The sequence below is a fragment of the Pseudopodoces humilis genome, chromosome 11, assembly GCF_049639895.1.
Source record: "Pseudopodoces humilis isolate 2021_Gansu_Grassland_sample_001 chromosome 11, ASM4963989v1, whole genome shotgun sequence".
NCBI classification, from domain to species: domain Eukaryota; kingdom Metazoa; phylum Chordata; class Aves; order Passeriformes; family Paridae; genus Pseudopodoces; species Pseudopodoces humilis.
Window position 1 is genome coordinate 5,978,373 of NC_142210.1, and position 23,306 is coordinate 6,001,678.

The 23,306-nt window shown below is 40.2% G+C and overlaps 1 protein-coding gene across 5 annotated transcripts in view; it reads right to left on the minus strand.

Moving 5' to 3' along the window:
* STAG1 (STAG1 cohesin complex component) overlaps positions 1 to 23,306 on the minus strand; it is a 156,584-nt gene that overhangs the window by 27,884 nt on the left and 105,394 nt on the right. For all 5 annotated transcript variants that reach the window (XM_014258288.2, XM_014258289.2, XM_088061319.1 and 2 more), the window contains 11 exons: positions 18,180 to 18,303; positions 16,607 to 16,705; positions 13,314 to 13,393; positions 11,483 to 11,590; positions 9,130 to 9,244; positions 6,768 to 6,885; positions 5,588 to 5,691; positions 2,704 to 2,796; positions 2,492 to 2,581; positions 2,108 to 2,311; positions 647 to 717 (listed from right to left, as the gene is read on the minus strand). In XM_014258288.2, coding sequence (XP_014113763.1) covers positions 647 to 717; positions 2,108 to 2,311; positions 2,492 to 2,581; positions 2,704 to 2,796; positions 5,588 to 5,691; positions 6,768 to 6,885; positions 9,130 to 9,244; positions 11,483 to 11,590; positions 13,314 to 13,393; positions 16,607 to 16,705; positions 18,180 to 18,303 — 1,206 coding nt within the window. The remainder of the gene's footprint in view (positions 1 to 646; positions 718 to 2,107; positions 2,312 to 2,491; positions 2,582 to 2,703; positions 2,797 to 5,587; positions 5,692 to 6,767; positions 6,886 to 9,129; positions 9,245 to 11,482; positions 11,591 to 13,313; positions 13,394 to 16,606; positions 16,706 to 18,179; positions 18,304 to 23,306) is intronic.

Below are 23,306 nucleotides of genomic sequence, written 5' to 3' on the forward strand. Positions count from 1 at the left end.
TGTCTTTTCAGTTCAGAAATTCCTTGTCAGGCAGCCGGCACAGGGGCCATGCCCCCACAGCTGGGGGCACTCAGCTCCCCGCCCTCAGCCTGGCCTTACAGCCGAGCTCAGGAAGGGCTCTTCAGCTTCCAGAGCTGAAAAATTCACTATGTAACTATACAAGTTACACAAAGCTTTTCAACTGAAACTTTGTTAAAGCACAGCCTCTGCACTACAGCTAGCTATATTCTGGTACCTTTTTATCTCTTTTGAGCTAAAGAGAAGTAGCTCAAAGGCATTGAGAAACAGCTTCCTGCAGGCTCTCTTAAGCTGAGCCCCAAAGCACAAATGACAGAGAAGTGTCCCTTGTGCTCTGACTGTGCCATGCAGGAGAGCAGGACCTCTAGTAACTTACTCATGGGTGTAAGGGCATTGGCTGCAAGGGAGGGGGTGCCACTTCCAAATCCCATCTGCAAAGGTTATGGCACAAACTGAGCAAGGACAGATCAACCCCAACAGTTCTACTGACAAACCACCAGTCATTCCTTCATCTCCACTTCAGATTTCAGGCCATGTGATTTTCTCCTTTCCCCACACCTGACACTGCTGATACTCCCTGAAAGGATAAAATTAGCATCACAAATCTGTGAGGGAAGACACCACCTACTTGTGAAAGGACGTCAACCTCTTCAGTGTGGAGAGCACATTGTATATGTCATCGTCATCAGCTTCTTCTCCCTGCAAAGGCATTACATTACTGCACAGGCAGGAGCAGCTTCTTTCAATATCAATATCAAAATATCAATTCAATATCAAAACTGTCTCCAACTTTTCCAGTGACTTTTATGTAGACTCCATAATATTTAAGTAACCACTGCACAGCACTAAAAAGTAAGCTCATCTAACAATATTCAGCATTATCACTGTGTTAATATCCAAAACCCATATCCATATCCTCTATGAGTAGAAATCATTCCCAAGACCAAAATCAGAGCTGTAGCTTATTTTACAAAAAAGGACTGAACAACCAGCTTTAATCACTAGCTGATGAACATGCTACAACATAATTTTAGTATTTTTTTAAACTAAACAGCAAATTCTCTTAGAGAAACAAGTAAAAACAAGGTATTTCCAACCCTAATTTTCCCAGCAATTTTCTAAGATAAGAAAAACTGCCAAACTACTACAGTGCCACATCTCCTCTGTGTTGTGGAAGGTTTCCTGCATGTGCTGCCTTTTCATTCATGCACATTTCTGCAGCTATACAAATATTTTAATTTACTCTGCAATGTGACAAGGCATATTTACAGTGTGCCTGTATGTAACACATTATGTAAAAAATAGGAAAAGGAAAAAGGCGTTTTTTAATATGCCATTCTAAATCAGGGACTTAGCTTAACTTTCTCTAAATGCACATCAAAATTAAATGTATCTGCCACAGCACAGTGCATGACTGCAAGGAAAGAAAAAGGTTTATGCAGCTCTCATGTTTTGTTTAAAAAGCATGAAAATTACAACAAATTAAGTAGTGCTATACAAAGTTAAATTGCTTCAAAGGAAGAAAAAATTAGTACAGTTTCTATTCTTATTTAATGTATTCTGTCTTTCGCATTTTGAAGAGTAAATTCTTACAACTAAATCCCAGGTAACTCCAGGTTTCACACCTGGATCTTTACTCTTTCCAGGGCTCTTTTAATATGCCATTATACATATTTTCTTAAACCCTCTCTTCTACTCAAAACATAATCCAATCTTGATTTTGCTGCCTGCATATACATTTGGGACTACTGGAATCACTACAAACATTAATGTAAATACAACTTCCTCCGCATTTTCCATTATCTTTCACCCATCCATCCATTAATTCCTTATGTGGACTGTTTAGACACTCAACTAAATTTTCAGAAGCAGGACTGTCCCATAGTCTTAGTCTTCATCAATGATTTGAAGGCTTAATGGTTACTGTAAGGACTTTCCATAGGGAAAAGTAGCTCCAAATAGTTATGAAATAGCTGCTGCTGCAGTTCGTCTTCAGATGGATAATTTCATGGCTTGCTAAGAATGTTTTTCTGTGGCCTATCCTAGCATATTTTAGGCAGTTAACTTCAATAATTTTAAGAAAACAAACCTCCTGCAGTAGATCCTCAACAGAATGGTTAAATCGATCCACAAATTCATCAATAAGTTGGCTGTGAGCTATGTCAACTCTGTTCTGGATGGTGTATTCCTCACTGCAGAGGATGCTGTAGGTTTTGCTGCAGGCTTCCAGAACATCTGATTCCACATGCTTTTCCACAACAAACTTAATCTGCTTCAGTAAGGCATCCAGATGCTGCACAGTAGAAAAGAACTTCAGCTTTCCCCTCAATGGGACAATGACACTGAGCAAAGCCACTGCCAGAGCACCCAACCAAGGCTGCATTGCTCACGCGCCAAAGAAAGCCACAGCACTGTGGGGCTGAACAGTGATCACACCTGAGAGCAACCACACTTCCTGCCCAAGGCACCATACCTTTTCCATTCTGCCTGTGCTGTAGATTTCCAGGTCAAAGTACTGAGGGATTTGCAAGAGGTTTGCAACCTTCTCGGCGTCAGCGGAATACTAGAACATCATGGCAACAAAACAAAACAGGGAAGTAAAAATAAACTCCTGCACTATAGAATGAAAAAGTTTAAAGACAGCTGGAAATCCCAGTGAAAGACTTATTTTGTTGAAAACTGTACCTTTGACAGCAGCATGGGAAGTGCAATAATGAAATGCTCAGTCAATTTATTTCTGTCATCTATCTGAGTTTTTCTTTCTTTTGCTGTTAAGACCTGGAAGTGATCACACATAACTACAGTAAATACTTTTTCTGCATATAGCATTCATTAACTTTTCCGAACATTGATTACAGACTAAAACATGCACGTGTATTTTTAATAAATCAAAAGAGGAGGGAATAAAAAACTCAAAACACATTTGGGCTGAAAAGTGATTAAGTGGGAGGACTGTGTGTCCTAAGAAGCTGTGATTGAAAAGGAAAACACCGTATCACCCAGCATGACATTGTCTCCACACATCAACATCTTTTTAGGATTGAAATTCAAATATAACCCAAGTCAGTGGAAGTTTTGCAATTGCTTCCAACTGTACTGAACTCTGGCTTTCACACATTTAACCAAGTGTTAATGTAAAACCTCAGGGCAAACTGAAGTATAATTAAGAAAACCAAAACCAAACCACACTGTAACAATGATTTTCATTAGCAGAATGATGGCCTCCTCTCTAAAGTGGAATGGAATTCTCAGCGAGAATGTGCATCCAAGTTCACAGTGAGGTACTGGAGCACTAATGCTGTCAGAACAAAACCCCCTAGGAAAGAGTGACCAGAGACACAATAATCAAAGCAGCATGCTTCATAAAAGCTCAGATCTGGCTTCCTGGCTTCAGGAAAGAAAATAATACGTTTGAAAACAAATAATGATAATAAAATACACAAGTTAGTTATTGATTCACCTACAGCCAATCACCCAGACTGCACGGTAAGGGTTACAAGGTAAAGTCAGAGGAGAAACTATTTCACAAGGTGAATGCTTAATTAGCAATCTGTTCCCCTTTCAACTCAGAGAAGAAGTTGGTGGGATCATGAGAAAGGACAAATCTCCAGTGACAATTACCATCCCACAGCTCATGGTCTAACTGAAAAGAAGCCAAAGCTAAGTGTCACCCCTACGTGGCCCTGCAAGGGAGAAGCAGCAGCTGGACTAAAGGCATGTGCCTGGATGCCAGGCACTGTGCAAGCATGAACCCAGAACAGCCATGGAAATTAGGGGGAATGGATCAGTGACCAGGAAAAGACACCACTTGCTCAGTTCATGGTGCAGGGATGCCCCAGAGCAGACTCAGCCCCTCCACACCCACCAGGGCAGCACCAGCCAAGCTCAGAGCAGTGCAAACCCACGTCAGAATCCCAACCCTGACAGCCCAGTCGTGTTCTGGGACCAAATACTGCTGTTCCCTGGCAATGGGAATTGGTCTGGGTCCCCACCATGACTTCCAGGCTCTTTGGATCATCCTTCAGAAGGTGGAATTTGTTTTACTGATCTGTTTTCTTTAGCTCCAAATACAGACATTGAAAACTTAACACTAAGCAATTTGCTGAACTTCAGTGAATTGAGCTGTAGATCTCTTGAGAAAGAGAAGATACCTAGAAAGTTAATACTGACATTATTTGGTGCTTCAAATAGAAAACACCAACACCATATTTTTTAAAAAATAAATTTAAAGGTCACTTTGACTGCTAGAAATGTTTGCAGCTTGAGACATAAAAAGCTGTGCTTACAATACAGTTTTCATAACAAAAGATAAGACATGCTTGTGTAAATTTCAGTAAGTGCTTTCATAGATTCCCTCCTTAACCCTGAAATGTTTTAATAAATTTGGAATTCCTAAGAACGTACTTTATATATTAAGGATCATAAAGCATGTTTAAATTGACTGTTTCTTAGAGCTTTTCTTGGGACGCTGTTTCTGCTGTAATCTGCTCTGGCACATAAAAAATTAAGACGTTAAGTAACCGCATTATTTTAGCAATAGAGAATGCCAACACTCTTCAGATTTCATCTTTATTAAATCTGTGGCTTTAACAAACTAGTTACGATTATTTAGAATGGATGCTAAAAGAAGTGCCATATGTTCACATGGGTTTATTCCATTTTTGTCTATCCTAAATAAGACAGGGACTACCAAAAATCAGGGGAATATGTTTAAGAAGCTGAGACTGATTTGGAACATGGATGCTGTATTTATGGAGAATACAGCTGAAAGCCTGTTATTACCCTGACCCTGTGACTTGTAATGAAGTGTTTAAAACTGCATGCCCAGCCTTAGGAATGCCCTTCCACTGGTGCTCAAACTGTCACTATAAAATAAACTGAATAGGCAGTTTGGCCAGAATGTAAAGTTCTGAAATTTTTAGGGCAGTCAGTGGAAGAGGCCTAAGAGGATGGATCCCTAAAACCAGAGACACATTCAGACTGGTCCCAGTCCCACCCCTCCTGCTCAAAACAGAGCCCACCCTGGGGTCACCCTGGAGGATCAGGGCTTTGTCCAGTCAGTTCTCAAAAACCACCAAGCATGGAAAGGGCACCAACTCCCAGTACCAGTTCCAGTGCTTAAACACCCTCATGATGAAGATCCTGGTGACTTTTCTGCAAATTTCATGTCAATATTAGCAGCACATTTGTTTTTACCAAAGACAGTCAGAGGTAGTCTGCTCTGCTCCTACACTTTCCACTCTGATCTAGCTTTAACATTAGGGACTGATGATGTGGGTACATTACAAATATAAGGCAGGGGTATAATAAAAAGAACATCCAAAAATATAATAAAAAAATACTTTTAAGCTGTAAATTTATATTGCTTAACTTGGCAATGCAAACCCCCAAATCAAATGAAGAGGAAAACCAAACACGTCCAGAAACAGAATTTCTAATATTTTTCTTAGAAGTGTTCAGATGAAACAGCAAACACCAGTGAAAAACTCTGCTGCAGGAATGTCCAAATGTGGTGTTACAAGTATCTCCCATGCTCTGGTGACAGCCAGGCAGCTGCAGCCCCACTCACCCTCTTGCCAGTGCCCCTGCCCACGGGGGGATGTGCCTCGGCAGCCTGTCTGATGGTGCACACCATGAGCTCTATCAGAGCGCTCTCCTGCCGGTCCGACATCGCTGCGGGGAGAACAGAGCATCACTGGGGACACGTCTGGTACAGCAGGGGAACACACAGCAGCACACAACACTGCACACAAGGGAACTCTGTCACATTTATCGAGGCTTTCCTGCCTCCTCTTTCATTTGCCATTTGCATCATCTCAAAATGGACACAGCAGAAGTGAAAGAAGCCCAGAGAAATGTAGGCTGGAGAAAAGGATCAATGAAAGGGAACATAAGGAAGATCTACAAAATAAGGCAGAGTCATAGAAGACAAACAGTGACAGACAATTCACTATCACTTCCTCATAAATTCTCTGCTCTTTGGCAAGTGTTTCTGCTCACATTTGGAGGATCAAACCCCACTAGACTAAGGAAAAACAAGGAAGCAAAGTGCCTAATTTCCTAAGGATATTACCCTTTTGGTAGCAGCTGCATACCAAAAGGTGAGCTTTTGAAGCATGGAAATGATGAGCACACCTTGCCAGGAATATTCATTTTTCAAACACCTAAGCCTTGTGAAGGTTCCTGAAGCAGAAGAATCCTGAGAAATTATAAAGGATCTTGAATGACACTCATTAACCTTAGGGATTCTTTTCCCCCAGCCTCCCTGGCTATTTTGTGCACCCCGGTCTATTATTAGCAAAAGGAAATCTGAAACTAATGGTGAATTATTCCCCTCTGGTTTTTCTCCTGAGAATTCATTGTGTTCACATTGCCTGGAAAAGCCCCATATTTAACTAGCATCACCTGAAGTGCTTGTTTGTTCAAAATTGTATTAGCTATTTCATTTATTGAAACAGTTATTTAAACATTCAAGCAAATCAAGTATTATCCTTTAATATCAGGGAATCAGAGTACAGCAAACTTTTTGACAAAAAAAAACCTCCAGAGTACAAATAAAAAGAAAAATACACTAGAAACTGCTGCTTTTGTAGGAAATTACATTAAAAACAGATTAACTCAAAATTTTCAAATATGCTTTCCAAACAAACCACAACATAAAAAGATCTTTTGCTATGGGTAGCAGAGGTATTTAAGGAATAATTAACAACACTCTGCAATATCAAGGAAGCACAGGATTCAGCCAATACCTTCTTCTCCTTGGACTGGCTCCTCCAAGAGCAATTCTGTCATACATTCCCAGTCTTTCAGCAGTTCTTGAGAGCTCTCCCACAAGCTGTCCACCAAATAGGCTGCATGTTCATGCAACTAGAAAATCCAAAGCAATCATCAGTACAGCTCTTGGTATAAGCACCAGTTCTTCAACTTTCACAATCATATAGCCACAGAGAGTGCCTGGGCATATGTCTTATGTTAGTTGGAAAGAACATTCAGTTTGAAACTAATTCAGGAAGGTTTTTTGAATGACTGAATTTCTGAATCCCAAGTGAATGACATCAGTGCAGTGGGGTTATGTTTTAACAGAGATGAAATAAAACCAAACTGAGCTTCTATGCATGAAGCTCCTTGTTTGTGAAAAAATCTTTCCCAGAGTTTTGACCTAGAAGCTGTAAACTTACCGTCCCTCACTTTCTCACTGCCTTATAGAAGGAAGAGATGGTGAGGCATGAGAGTTGTATTTGTTTTGAACAAGCAACTGGTTTTCATACATGCTGCTATGTGCTCAGAAAAAAGGAGTAAAAACCTTGGTGATTTCAGGGCATATAGATTTAACACTAACTTCAACTGCAAAAAATGTTTTTATGTGAATTAACACAACTGTTGTAAAGTGAGAAAAATAATCCATAGGCTTCCGCTGTTTTCTAAACTTATCTTTAACTACTACCAACAAGTAACAAGCACAACGTGCAGTTTGTGGTTGCCAGGGACTGATTCCTTAGCTAGGAAACATCTCCAAGTACAGAGAAGGAGGTGTCAGTACATTCCCCTCTGTTTCTGACAGCTTTGAGCAAAATGTCACAGAGTAACTGCTCCTGGGCAAGGTTCAATCACTAGAATGCACCCCCAGGCTGCATTGTTAACTTGTCCCACCCACATGCAAGGAAGGTCCCATTTCTCTTACTCTTTACTAAAATTTGAGTCAGGATATTCTACTTGGTTCCTAACAAGTCTCTCAAAAACAACGATAGCAAAACCTGGCCCTGAGAGAGAAGTGACCCTCAGGGAGCAGCATGGGAGGCCCTTTGCTGGTCTTCGCTTTGGGAGTGGAGCAGTTTCTTTTCTCTTCAGAAGAACAGACAAAGTCAGTGCTCAGTAAGTCCAGTCACACACACTCAGATCTAAGGTGTCTACACTGTAAAACACAATGAACTGTACAATTTAAGTTTTAAAGAAGCTTGAACTAAAAATTCATTCAGGTGGCAGATGGAAGGCTCACATAGGTAATGACATTTCATCCAGATTAATTTGTAGGTTTATGAGGTGTTTCCAAAAAACAAGAACACTACCAAACTTTTGTCCTTCCTTCTCAGCAACTCTGAGTGTTTCATTCTCACAGTCAAGTCTCTTGTTCAAGGCTTCCTAACAATTAAAATGACCAATTGTAATATCTTTCCTTTTGCTTTTTACCCAAAATATACTGCCTCTATTATAGTTTATATACTAATATACTTCCTCTAGAGAAACATTTATGTCATTCCTTTCGCATAATTTTGAATCTTCCCCCTCTATCTTAAGAACATCCTGTACCTGACAGTATCTTAAATTTTCCTCCCTCCACTGCCATTCCCAATCTGTATTACTGTTACTACATGTACCATACAATCTCCCATATAAATGTCTCTATAAATCATGGGCACAATCCCATCCTGGATGTGTTCATTAAACACTTCATGTCACCACATCTATGCTTGTTTTCCTCATCCTCCAATGTTTCCAAGATGCATCAGCATAAAGCCCTGAAAGATCTCATCTCATCTCATCTCATCTCATCTCATCTCATCTCATCTCATCTCATCTCATCTCATCTCATCTCATCTCATCTCATCTCATCTCATCTCATCTCATCTCATCTCATCTCATCTCATCCTCACAGCTGACTCTGCTCTGAGCTAAGGACCCTCAGGTCCTTCCCACTCCGAGTTCATCTATGATTCTAATCAGAACTGGAGATACTATGCAATTTTTGTTCCATCGTGATTCAAACTATTTTACTCCACAAAGAGTAAGTCCAGAGGTGTTCTCCTTGCATGGTTTTGTAAGCGAAGAACCATTTACATTTGTGTGCAGCAATGCACCCTGGCAGCCACCAAAGCACCAGCAATGCAGTGTGAGTACAGTGGGGACATGCACGAGTTAAATAAACCATGAAGATATTCAGATCAATTTCCTTAATGGACATGAGAATGGAGGGGCAGAGAAAAGGGCTTACAGTATTTCTGAAAATATTAAAAAAAAATGAAAATAGAGACAATTTATTACTGTATGTTGATAAATCACTGTTTAAGTTCCAGGTTTAATTAAACATTTAAACGTTAAAAATTACTTTTTTACCTCACTTTCAAGAAAGAAAAGAACCAACATTCTAATAAGGTTTCCATTTGGGCTATTTCGGCCCCTCCTCTTTGCTAGAGCCTCTTCAGCTTGGGGATCATGTCTGCTGAACAGCCTGAAAATAAGCAGAAGGAGCTCATGGCTATCACAACAATTCTCATTTCTGCAAGAATATGAAGAGCATTCACTCTTAGTAAATCTGTTCATAAAACAGTGCAAGTATCTCAATATTTCTTTCAAGGGAAAGAGGGCACAACCTCTGCCTGTCTGAAGAGATCAATTTATCTTCAGTCTTTGAGTTCACAAAGCTGGAAGAATTTCACACATGAAAAAGTTCTCCAAAACCTACTTATATTGAAGGCTTTGCAGAATTTTAAGTATTTGCATCACTTGTACATTTCTGCATTTATAACTTATCCAGTCTTACAGTGGAGGCAACAACTACTGCACCAGTGTGCTAAGAGCTAAGGTTGTATCACTCTGGCTGGGACATGGTACAAGCAAACCTGACATCCATCACATAGCCAACCTCAGGTACCAGGAGCAGCATCAAAGATAAAACCAGCTCCTACTCATTTTTGGGGTTTTACAGGTAAGTGACACACTCTGCACTGAGTTCTCTGATGCATGGCCCATCCCAACATCCTCTCAATGCTCAAATTTTCCAAGAGACCTCAGGTGTGCCGGTGTAACTCTTACAGCAATGACAGTTTTACTTTGAGAAGTTTGGAAGCTGTTCCTGACTTTTACAGTGAAACCACAAAGCAGATTAACACATGAAACACAGAATTCTGATTTCACTGCTGTAACTCACTGAAGAGACAGGTAAGTTCCACACAAATGTTGTATTTTAGTTAAAAACATTACCTCATCCCCCTGCTTATCTTAACAGATAAGCAATGAGCACCTCTGCAGGTGATGAAAACTTACTACCTGCACCTCAGGGCTGAGCCAGTGATCTTCTGTATTTGGTCATCTTTTATATCCTCTGTACTGTTTGCTTTCCTTTGCTAAGCACAGAGAGCATGTCTGATGATTATCACAGAGAAAGTGATAGTGAAATGTATTAAATTAGGTGAGATAAATCACACCTCAAGTGCCTGAAATAGATTCTAACTTAGTTAACTGGAGATTTTCTTTGGAGAAACCAAGACAAAATTAGTTAAGAATGGGACAATCTTGTCTTCATGCTGTTGGCCTTGAGACACATTTACAGAGCACAGCTTAGTACCTCACAAAAGAAGTCAGAATGAAGTTTTTATCCTAAAAACTCCTAAAAACCTTGTGCAGTGAGGTGCAACTATGTCCTTATTTACCTTTGAGGCATTTTTCAAAATTATTTTGTCACATGTTGATTAAGAAAGGAATTTTAGTGTATATTTTTAATGAGAACCTAACCCTTTCCAATAACTAGTACAATGTCTTGTTGGTAATGGAGATCTGCACATATATTCCTTGAAACAGATAGTGCTTGATCAGAAAGCTGGAATTCCAAAAATCCATCAATGAAAGCTTACAATTACAACGTGGAGTTGTAAATCCCTAATAAACCATAGAGAATTAGAGCACTGGCAAAGAAAAACAGATGTTTTTGTGTATTTTTTCCTACCTGTATCTTGGCATGAAAAAATTAGACAATGTGGGTTCTAATATAAATCCTCTATACATGTAATAAAAAACTCTAATGTCACAACCCATGAGGGGAAAAAATCAAATTCCTGCTGAAAGACTTTTAACTGCAAACAATAAAAGGAAGAGATTAACTCCTGTGATGTGGCAATGCCCTGGTCACAGTTACTGGGGTGGTGTGACACATCCATGGAAAAGCTGGCTCATGTCGTTTGGAATAGTGAGGACATGAGAGATGTAACATAATGCAATATATTTTCAGGGGAAGACAGCAAGTTTAGAAACAGATTTTGTAATTATTGCTAAATAAAAACCTCTCAAATTCAAATCAGAGAAATAAACTGGTTTAAAACTTGATAGAAATTATGACTGTGTATGTATCAGGTAGATACCCCAGAGGACAGCTCCAATATATGTATCTTATCACACTGGGAATTCAGGAAGTGCTGCAGGACTTAAACCAACTTTAGAAGTTTGTGCAGCCTTCGTATATTTAACCCTTGTTAGGAAATGTTATCTGAATTGTACAGCAAGAAAAATGTATATTCAGTTTCTTCAAGTCCCCAGATCTTGTTTAAACAAGAGAATAAAGTCTGTAATTGAAATTAAATACCTGATTTGCTAAATTGCAATGTTTCACTCCACTGCTTCTCTGCTTTTTGATGTTACCTCTCTAGGAAGCAATCACAAATCTGGTCTTACTCCAGGGCAACTAATGACTTACTTTTTGTGGAGGAATTCCCCAGCTGCTACTGCCACAGGCCGGTGTGCTGAGTACACCAGGTGATAAACATTCTCACAGTCTTCATTGGACAGAGCCTCCTCGCTCCCACTGAAAGAGTCACAATAACACCTCATTTCCATCCCACACCTCCCACAGCTCACTTGGGACAGCTACAAGGTTGGTTCATTTCCCACAAAATCCTACATGGTTGAACAAGGACTTCGAGCTTTGGTTCAATTTCAAAATAGAGAAGTATTTAAAGTGCCTGTAAGACTGGAAGTTTCTCTGATTTCCTTCTCCCAGTTGTATGAATAGAGAGATAAAATAATATTATGAAAGGATCAGAATCACTGCCATACAAACCCTCCCCTGCTTATTCCTTAGACCATCACACAAACTTCAATGTACATACTGCAAGATGCCAAACACTCATCAAACATCACAAACTGCAAACCTGGAATCACAGAATCCTTTAGGTTGGGAAAGACCCCAGTGCTCACTGAGTCCAACAATTAACCCAGGCCCTCTGTGTTCACCACTAATCCATGTCCCCAAGTGCTACACCCACTTTTGAACACTTCCCTTGGCAGCCTGTCCCAGAATATTAGCAAAAACGATATAAAAATACCAGCACTGTCACAATCAGGATATTACCTCCATCCTTGTTTAGTTGGCATCCATCAGAACCATTTATGTATAAGGACTCTAAATCATTTGGCTTCATACAAGGCATAATTTTAATTGGTCATTCAAAAGTGCTCCAGACATCTTTTTGGAGTTCCTATCTGCCAGAATATTGCCCTGTGCTCTTCAAGGTGACCCTTCTGGTGCTAAAGACATTCAGCTTTGCCTGTGCTTTCAATGGGCAACCAAAAAGAAAGCAGGAACAGACAAAAAAAAAGTGCACTGGGTAGTTTTTGACCTTAACTTACTGTGTTCCCAAAAATTGTTGATAATGCAGGGAAGAGATATGCTCTACACATAATTTCAGATCATATTTGTTATATTTACTTTAAAAATATAACAGTAGATGCAAGATTTAATTTCTTGCTAATATTACAAGGCTAATCTCTTTAAAAAAGTGACCCAAAAATAAAAAGCTGAAGTCTAGACTTCTTTACTAAGGAAAGGATAGTGTAAACTTCGTTCAAATTCTGCATGTCCAAAAACATTCTTCAAAGTGGTGCCACTGGATATAAAATATGAAGCAAAACTTCTGTGCATCTGCTTGTAAACCAGATGTTCTTTAATACAGTTTTTAATAAATATAAAAGCCTAGCAGTGCCCCTCCAGGTGCACTCTCATGAGGCTGCTGGGGAAAGGCTGGTTCCACATCAGCATGTGGGAGAATGTCTGAGGTGCTCCTTACCTCAGGGGAGCCACTGCATCCTCACATGGAAAAGCCTGGAAGCAGGTGTCCTACCACGTGACACTTTCCAGCTGTGTCAGGAAATCAGTCAAATCTCCCTATGCTGCATCTGTGTTACTGCTGGAGTTATTCTAGCAAGTGTAATCCACAGACACTCATTTTGGGAGGACAGTTGTTCTGCCCTTGGCAAAAGGTAGAAATGCCCTTTGGCATTCTTCCACACTATGGATGCACTGATGACTCCAAAACATCCAAACATTTTTTAAACTTTGCCTCCTGTATTTCCATGAAATGAAGTATCTTACTTTAGCTTCATGTCCATAATATGTGTTCAGTTCAACTTCATACTAAGTGTAAAGTAATACATTCACTTCAATACACAAACAAGGCACTCAGTTCACTCAAATGTTCCTGGTTTAGGTAATTTTCCAGGGGAACACAGGGGTTTGGAGCAGCACTCACTGGAGGATGAGCGTGACCAATCGAATGGCTTCCACAGCGACATCGTACTCCTTGTCCAGGGTCATGGACACAATGCGATCCTGCAAGGCAACTCTAGGTCAGTCACAGGGCACAACACAGCACAGCCAGCAGGTGGAAAATTCTAGAGATTACAAAATAAATACTTTTTGTGAGAAAGATGTTTCGACTGCACGCTGACAATGAGAGCCCCTCAACATTACCCAGCCTTTTAATGTACCCCTCAGCTGTGTGCCATATGCACAGTGGAACAACAGGAACAAGTGCTTCAACAGTCCTTATCCTTGTGTGTTTGCCAGAAAGGGAGGGAGGAGACTTGAGAGTTACAGCACTGTTCTGGGTTGGATTAATTTAACAGGTCTTTCCTGAAGTCATGAACTTGGGTTGGACAGCAACAGAAAAACTGCCTCACTTCATTCCCCTGAATGAAAGGTGTAACTTCTGGCTGAGCAAATTCCAACCCCCATCTGCTCAATCTGCCTGTACAGAGATTCCCTGTACTGCTCTAAAGCAGCAGAACAGGGCACAGGCCTGTATTTTTAAGCTGAGTTACTAATTCTCAGTGTCCCTGAAGATCAGTTTTCCATTCTATATTAGGCTCTGAACAAGGCAGACTGAAGAGGCAATCTCTCCTTCTGCTCCCAGGTTGTGGAGACAGCATAGGGTGAGAGATGAAGCACTTTGGCACTGACTGCAGAGGAGTTAATTCCCACCTTTCCATATGGGGTCAGTTAATGTCTGTATTGGACAGGACATCTTGATGGAAAACAAAAGTCTTCTCTTTGATGGACAAATTTTTGTTTTGATGGACTGAGCTTATTTTCCAGCGTATCACCTTAGAAACACAAATGCTGGAAAGAACAGGCATTTTTCTTAGAAAAAGAGACAGGATCACATCCTTGTCACAGCTCTCTGGAAGGTGGTGAAATATTAACACACCAGTACAAGGCACTATGGATCAAATTAATTTATTCTTTAAACAGCTAAAAGACCTCTAGAGAGATTTCTCTCCATTTGAATGGATTGAACTGAACACTAGCTGAACTGTGCAGGTTGATTAAATTCTGATGAAGAAATATAAATAAGCAGCCAAGGAACTGAAAATGGCAGTTAGGTCAATTATTTTTCAAAGAGGTGGTGGTGGAGTCTGTGACAGCAAGACATTTAGCTAATGTATCAGAGATTCAGAAAGCATTAATTTGGAACTTTGCTCCATCCTCGTGCCAAAGGCCACATCCCTGACAGTGCAGCTGTAAATCCAAGTCCAGGCATTTGGACCAAGCCAGCTTTTTGTTCTCTTGATGTGGCAGAAACTGAAAGTGATTAATGATTATGTTAAATAAATCTGTTCTCTAGGCTCACAGAGACTTTGAACACACCTTTTCCTCTTACTAATTTCATAATGATGCATTATTTACTATTGGGGTTTCATTTCATGTTCCTGTAGTTTTCCTGGAATACATTACAGAGTAACTATTGCCCAAAGTGTCCCAGATTGTCCTGAAAGTTTTGTGGGTGCATGGGAGAGGTGCAGCCTCAAAGAAGTCTTTTCCCTTACAAATTATGGGATCCTGACAGAGAAGCATCCAGCATATTTTCTAGTAAAGAGAAGTAGATGAAGGCCCATGAGAGCTTTAGTGGCCTATTCAAAAATAAGTGGAATTACAGAAGCAGCAAATATAAACAAATCTAAATCTGCACAGAGTGAAGAGGAAAAGCAGCAGAGTTGGAGGCTCCATTTTTCTGGTTGTCCTGTGAGGATAGAGGAAACCAGACTTATGGAGGCATTAGAGAAGAAGTCTGAGGTCTGAACCTGTTTGCCAAGTTCTCTCCTACGAGAGGAAATTTTGCCTTTACTGACAGTCCCAGAAAATGGCTTTATAAAATTAGAAGAATGCAGGCTCTTAAGTGGTCTCACAAAATGCTCCAGTTTTATCTCCTACTTTAGTCAACTATACATAGTTCATTTCTGACAGATATTTATTTAATCTGCCCTTTAAGACTGTTATCTTAAATGAAGAAGACTATCAATAAAGATATGCTCTATTATATAATTATCATTTGGAAAAAAGCCTTCCTTAATATCTAGGCTTTACTGAAGGTTAAGCATCTTTTTTCAGCATCACAAGTGAATGTGGTAAAATGCTGATTATCATGTTTTCATAAATTGTTTACATACAGGGAAAATAGGACAATTTATTTTTTTATTTATTTTTTTTTCTAGATCAGACTGGAGGAGTTAATTGTGAGATGGCAGACAAACCAGTGAACCAGCATAAAGTCTACAGGTAGAAGTTTAGGTCTTGTGCACAGTATTTATAAATATTTTAATTTCCACTTTTCTAAACAGAATTTTTTATCAGCATTATAATAATGATTTAAGTTAAAATAAACCAGTCAGCTCTGTTTCTTTTCTAAACAAATTGTTTCATCAGCATTCTAATAAAGATTTAAATGAGATAAATGAGTTTTTCCTTGCGGGTAGCCTTTCCCACAGTAGTGTGTTCTGCAGAACACAAAAGCCATGGGGAGATGTAGCAGCTGACATGGTGGCAGGGCCTGAACACTCTCCTCACCAGGCATCCAAACAAGAGCAGGAACAATTCCACACCCATCCCTCCAGACAGTTCACTTGTACAATAAAGCAGTCAGACCACAAAGTGAATTAAGAGCCACATTCTTACCCAGATATTATGCAAAAAGTTTGTGCTGATAAAAACCCCGTGAATTATCCCCCCCAGCACTTCTCTCCTGAAAAGCCAATCCAGCTCAAGGGGTGTGGAAACACAATGTGAACTCCTGTTCTGCAGCAAGGCCAGTTCACTGTGTAGAGGACTGTGATGCACATCCAAGTGACTCTCCCTCCAAACACAAGCATATATTGAGCTAAAAAAGCTGTGTAACAAACAACCCTTCATTACAGGCTGCTACTTTCAGCTATATTTTAAATTGTGTAATTTAAATTGTGTACATCCTTTTAATTCAATAAATCAAAAATTAAATAAGTACAGGCAGATTGAATAAGGACAATATAGAAGCTATAAATAATACATACAGACAAATAATCATCCTGGTTAAGTCTGACAAATCTTCCAAGATAAACTCCATGAAATGGACTTGGCTTAATTTCAGCATTCAGTAACAATTCAGTAGTGCAGTTACAAGCTTCCTCACAAACTAATGACTTTATTCTTAATAGATGTGACTCAAAGACCACAACAGGATAATGACACTTCTACTTTTGCCATCCTTCCAAAAACTGTATTTCCTCTTACCTTGAATCTATTAGTGAACAGCTCCAGTTTGGGAAACAATTCTCTGTTGGTATACAGACTCTGCAGAGCTTTCAAACACTTCAACCTCACTTCACCTTGCTAAATAAAAAACACTGAGATTAGCTGTCAGAATACTTTAACCAAATGCACATGAATATTAAAAAACATAATACTGTAATTTGTTTAATGAAATTTAAAATTTTATGCAAATGACCAAAGCCAATTTGCAATTTAGCTAAAAACCAAAACCTACATGCAGTCACCTACAATGTTAAATTACTTCCTATTTGCATACAGAAAGAATTAATGTGCCATCACTTAGACGTCTGTTAGCGCTTCTCTTTCAAGTGGTTCCACAAAAAGATAAAGAATGTAGCAAGGAAATCCAAAATAGAGACGTAGGCTCTCCAGGTGGTTGGTGCAGGCAGTGTGGCTGTTTGTCTTCAGGAAGGAGCCCACAGACACCTCATGACTGACAACTCGTGCTCACAATCAGCGCTCAGGGGCTCAAAATGACTGGGTATGGGCTCAGCAGCTCAACTACCTGCCAGGGCAGGGACACAGGGCACACACATTGCATTTGTTACCCCCACATGTTTTACATTCCATCTCTCACAACAGGACAGCACTGGCTGAAGGATGCAAAAGGTGTGAGAGATCCTCCAGTGAAAAAAGTAGTATTTTTAAAGAATCAGCTGTTAACTATGAGTTATGCAAGTCATCTGAAAGAACTTGCAGACTTACAATTTTTTTTTCCAGCAGTGCTCCTAGAAAAGAAGACTAGTCTGAATCGGGATGCTGGAATTTGATGAGCATTTCAACAGCACTCTTAAGTCTCCTTTGTATTCCTTGGATAGTGTTAGCAAGGGAATTCAGAGTAAAACAACTGATTCCAGTGGTTTTAGTGGGAGTGGGAGCACAGCCAGTCCCATTGCTGCCTGGTATATAAAATCTCCCAGGCAGAAGTGCAAAGTCCTCTGTCAGCACCCAGAATGGGCTCCTCTTGCTGCAAGAACTGGGTGGATACCATCAGCACTAAGAACTGTGCTGAGCCAGAAAAGCACCTCTTTTCCTTCCATCTGGTGTTTCAACAGTTTTCTGAAGAAAAAGCTAAAAAGATTCTTCAAGGAAGGAAAAGTGAACTGAGGAGAACTCCACTGGTTGTGGAACCAGTGGTGTCTACTGAGGGCCCAGAGATCTCCTTTTTTCCTCTAACCTTTGGGCAATATAAGTGGAAGAGACACAGAAATCCCTTTTCCATTCTGCTTCAGACACAGAGGCTCTCAGGGGTGCTCTGAGGAGACTTCTCTTGTAATCAACAGAAAAGCCCCATGGAAGGATTTCTGTCAAGATACTTCATCAGAGACTGGACACATGAAAAGCACATGGACCAAGCAGACTGGGAATATTGTCTCCTAATTTGAGCCAATACCTGGAAGTGACCTGATTGAAAGATACCAGGTGAGGAAACAGCAATCTCTCTGTAAGCCAAGGATGACGCTGTGCTGGGCAGAAGCACGGCAGCAGCTGCCTCCAGAGCACTCTGCTGAGTGTGGGAATACACAATACTCACCCTGTCATGTAGTGTCCAGCCAACATATTTTAAATAACTATCATTCAGGAAGGCATCACTGTACATTTTCATCCAGACACCAATTTCTTCAATACAGACAGCTCTAATCTCAGCAATAGCATCACTAATATGGAAAAAGAAAAGAACAAGGATTAGCCAGATTAGACACATATACTTCTCATCCCCATAGCTATAATATTTTGCTTTTACTTGTCATGAACCTCACTGTGTGAGGCCTGTCACTGTTCTTACTGCCATCTCACTGATTTTCTGTTCCTCGACATCCTTGAACTCACTGATCTAATAATTTCAGTGTTTATATATGCTCCTACATTTCCTCTACATACATAAATTCTCACCGTAGTTTGCTTCTTAGTCTATTGCTCCATCTTTAACCTCTCTCTTTCCAAAGAGAATTATGAACCCAAGTCATAAACCTCCTCTGGGCAAGAATTTCTGAAACAGCATCACTGATATTTGCTTTGCAGTCCTGTCTCCAGCTCGAGGTGCAGAACCATTTCAAGGTAGGTGAAACTCTGGTTTAGCCAAAGGCAGCTGCCAGAGGAGCACAATGGAATTTACTATACAAAGAGATCTCATTTCATATCCCGCATGAACACCCGTACTTCCCCTTGAGAATTTTGCACTTCAGCATTGGTTTCTCCAATTTTCTTGTTTTTATCCTACATTCTGACTGTGGCAAGTCATGGAAGAAGAAAAGACATATCTCAGGCAGACCTATCAGCTGCTCAGTGAGGAGGGGTGGCAGAAAACTGGAGAGGTCACCTAAGGAGAGTGGATGGAAATGCTTTTCATCTGAGTGGCACTTTCCTGCCTGCCTGACATGGAGCATGGCATCTTTACTAATAATGAAACAATGGGAAAAGAGATGGGGGCCATCTGTCCCTTCAGTAATTCCATCTCTGGGACATCTGTTACCATGAGAAATCACTTGTGCCACTCCAGCTGGCACTGCCTCACAGTTCTAAGTTTCAGCTGTAATACAAGAAGAACACAAAGAGTCACTGCAGAGAAGAAGGGACTGTCTGGTGCTTCACGAACACTACTTGCTTGTAATTGAGACCCTTGTTTTGTATTTTTATTTTAAAAAAATCTTTTTTGGAAAAGTAATAAATATCAATTTAATTCTAAACTAGAGCCCCAAAATGTAATATAATTTATGGAAAGGAAAGAAAAATTCCAAGCTTCAAGCAGGAGAATAAATGCAAAAATGAGAAACTGCATTTTTATGAAAGTCAGCAATTTTACAAAATATAAATGAAATGCACTCACTCTTCTGGTCAAGAAACTGCACAGGTTCATAGTCCTAACCCAATGTAGCAAACCCCTGGTGACTCCATACTGGATCTATGTACTTCCCTCCTGCAGGCTGGCCCAGCTGATCCAGTGCCTTTGTCCTCTCCCTGACCTTCCAGCGCCTGAGCTGGAACCCACAGCTCCCACAGGGAGCATGAACCAAGCCCAGCATCTCATACGGCCGGGGGCACTTCTCCAGGCAAGTCTTGGCATTTGAATTCAGCTTGTAGGGAGGAAACTGTACTGTTGTAACAGCAGAAAAGCATAAGCAGCATGTAATGCATTTAATGCAATAACATGAGGGGGACACCTGTGTGAATGCCACCAAACCACTGTCATTGTCTCTCTTTGCCTATGAGAAACATTAATTTAAACAATTTCCCAATAGCATCAGTAAATCTGGCCTGCCCCAACTTTGTGAAGGCTCTGTAATCCCAGAACCAAGGAAAGAGGCAATCCACAATGGAGACAAGCTGCACTAGGAGCAGGGCAGGGCATCAAACAAGCTGCTCCCACCCAGGATTTCTCAAACAGGTTTAAGTGTAAGGACCAATGTGCTAAATATCACAATCAAGGGTTAAAAACTACATTCCTTATGGGAAAGGCAGCCATAATGAAGACAAGTTTTAGCTATGCTTAGTTTAGTTTTAACTATGACTATAGCCACATATACATACATACACACACACACATCTATCTATCTATCTATCTATCTATCTATCTATCTATCTATCTATCTATCTATCTATATCTATATATATATCTATCCGTGTGTGTACTTAATTGTACATTGCTTCACACTGAACTAGATTAGCAATTCTCTTATATGGAGTTACTTTTAAACTATTTTAAAAGCAAAATATAGTTGGAAGAATGCAAGACTTATCGAAAAACCGCGAAGACTAGTAAATATAAATGAAGAAAAGATGGGGAGCCACATCTGCAGCAACACAAAGTAGTAAGGAAGACATTCTTCCTAGGGGATGACAGCCTGAGTCCTCACATCCAAGTAGGTTACTTCACCACCTTATAAATTTACTAACTGCAAAGGATTTTGGAAGGATTTAATGGCAATCCCAAAAAGAACCTAAATGTCAACAACTATTTAATCATGCAGCACACAGCCAGCCAAAGAGCAGGAAAAATCATGTTTTCTCTAAGAATGCATTCAAGCTTCCCTAGGAAGACAATGAAAAACTGCTTCTTGATTCAAAAGCCTTCTCAGGGATCCCTCGGCACTACAGACACTCACTCCAAGCTGCTAATTAAAAAAAAAGAAGAAAGAAAGGAAGAAGAAAGCTATTCAGCTGATTAAGAGATTTAGTATAACAAGAATTTAACAACTCTAGTATAATTGAAAATAAGACAGAATCATGGATAAGGCATGTGAGACCAGCAAACAGACTCAAGGTGCTGGAGAAGCAGGGGAACTTGTGAGACACCACTTCCCACCCACAGGTAACTATCACCAATCAGAATCACTTGAGTTCCTGCAGGAATCACTAACACAGACTCCATGCCCATCCAGTGCTGTATCAAACACAATACAGGCAAAAAACTCTTTGTACCTTTGCTATCAATGTGGTAATTGCTTGTCACTAAACTGTAATTCTTTTCTTCTAATTTTTGTACAGTTAAATACTTTTAGCTTCTGGTCACAGTCACTATGAATTGTTTAGCTTTTTAAAAATACACATTAATTCTGGATGATACAAAAACTTAAATACTAATATACCTGCACTAGAAATGTTTTTGGAATAATGAATGCATTATTAATTATCATAATTACAAATTAGTGATGTAAGCTTGTTAAATGCATCTAGAAAGAAACAGAATCTACTCCAGCATAGAGGCGAAAACTAATGTGGCATCTATGGATCTTAGACATGAAATATATTTAACCCTTTTTTCAGCACAAACTGCAAAGCAAGGTCTACAAGAGGAAAATGTTTGCAGCACAGTTCACAGCCCAAGTTCCTACTCTGGGTGAAGAGACCCTCCATGATGCAACTTCTGATAAGATCTGACAGAAGGGGTTCAGATAAGAAATTCTGCATTTCCTTTTGAAATCTTGGCTTGACAAGGCAGGCCCATAAATCTTAGGACAAACCACAGTAACGTCAGGAAACAGATTTTACCAGTGCCACTCCAAGTGCTACTTCAGCATACCTTTCATGCCAAAATACACACAGGAATTGTGATTAAGGCCAGAAGTATTCAGGACCTGAGTCACAGAGACTCTGATGGTTATTTGGGAAACATCAGGTGCAAAGCAGTGTGCTCCTCAGGCTTGCTGGAGTGGTTTCCAGCTTCAGCTCCAGCTCACGGGTTCTTTCAGTCTGTTTAATCACAAACTCATGAGGTTAATCACAACTAAACTGAAAGCCCTCTAAGCAAGCCTGGCTGATGTGCAGTGCCTTGGATGCTCACATTCTACAGCACTGCCAGTGCTGAGTCAGACCAAGGCATGACCTGGGGATGAGCAGCGGAGCAGGAACTGCTTCAAGGCTTCTTGGAAGCTCCTAAAGGAGCCTCACTACTGTCGTTGCACCTGCTTTCCCAGTCTAACCTCTGGAGATGCTGCTTCTCACACCTTGTTCTGAAACAGCCAGAACTGCAGATAACCATCAGAAGACAGTGGTATTACTTAACAGGCAAACCAGTATGAACAGAAAAATACAGAAAAAACCAGAAAAAATTCTGTCAATGGGTTGGGCTGAGAGTTAGTTTACAGGAAAACTTTCTAACAAGGACAGAACCAAGGGTGAGTCACTGCCTTGAGCTTTCTGTGGGATGGAAACGCAAACTCCCACTCAAGGGACAGGAAATGGAGCAGCTACACAGAACCACACCACTGCCACTTGGGCAGAACTGGGCCCATCTCTTGGGCTGCCTGTCCATTTAGAAACCTTTTGAAGATGTAATTATCATGAGAACCAGACAAAAATGTCTTTTATACTTCTTTTTTCTATGACTCTCATCTCTGGACCTTAATTAGGACCCCCACAAATCCAATTTATAACCTTATAAATTTACTAACTGTAAAGGATTCTGGCTGAGGAAGGAGAAATGGCAACATGCAGTGAGGTGGGTACATTTCCTGCATGCTTCTTAAGAATATCTCAGGTTTTGACCAAATCTGCTGTTCACACTAGACTAGCATTGTACCTAGAAGACTATTTAGCTATTTCTGCAATTTTGTTTTTTTTCTTGATGAGAGAAGTGAGCACTGGAATCTTCCAGTAAATTGGAAGCCAGGCTACAGAAAGAAGATGTAACCTCACTGCAATACTTGTCAGAAGACACATTCTGAGTGAAACAGTTTTGGGGGTTTTGTTTAGGTCAAGGACTTGTTATTTAAGCTACAAAGGTCACTAAGCATGAATCACTGTGGCTGAGTCTGAATCATATTGAAGGATGGGACCTACTCTCTGGGAATAATTGAAATAACATTCTTTCAAAACCATCACCACTTGTGCATGGTCTACAGCCTAAAATCATGTGAAGTTTATAAATAATTCCAGCTATTTGAGAGAAGGAAGGTTCAGGAAATTAAGGAGTTATGAAAGCAGGTAAAAGTTCAAAATCCTTTACATCTGCTCCCTACTGGGCTTTGTTGTCAATTAGCTGGGTCTCATACAGACATTTTCCCCCTCCTTTTCTCGTCCAGCTGTGAGTGCAACTCTGCTCTCTCTGTCGTGTACCATTACTCGTAGTTTGGTGTATGTTGTAAGAGACTCTTTGGGGCTTAAAGGTCAGGGATGGCTAGTGCTCACACAGGTGGCTCTGGGGGCAGGGTGGGAACAGGTT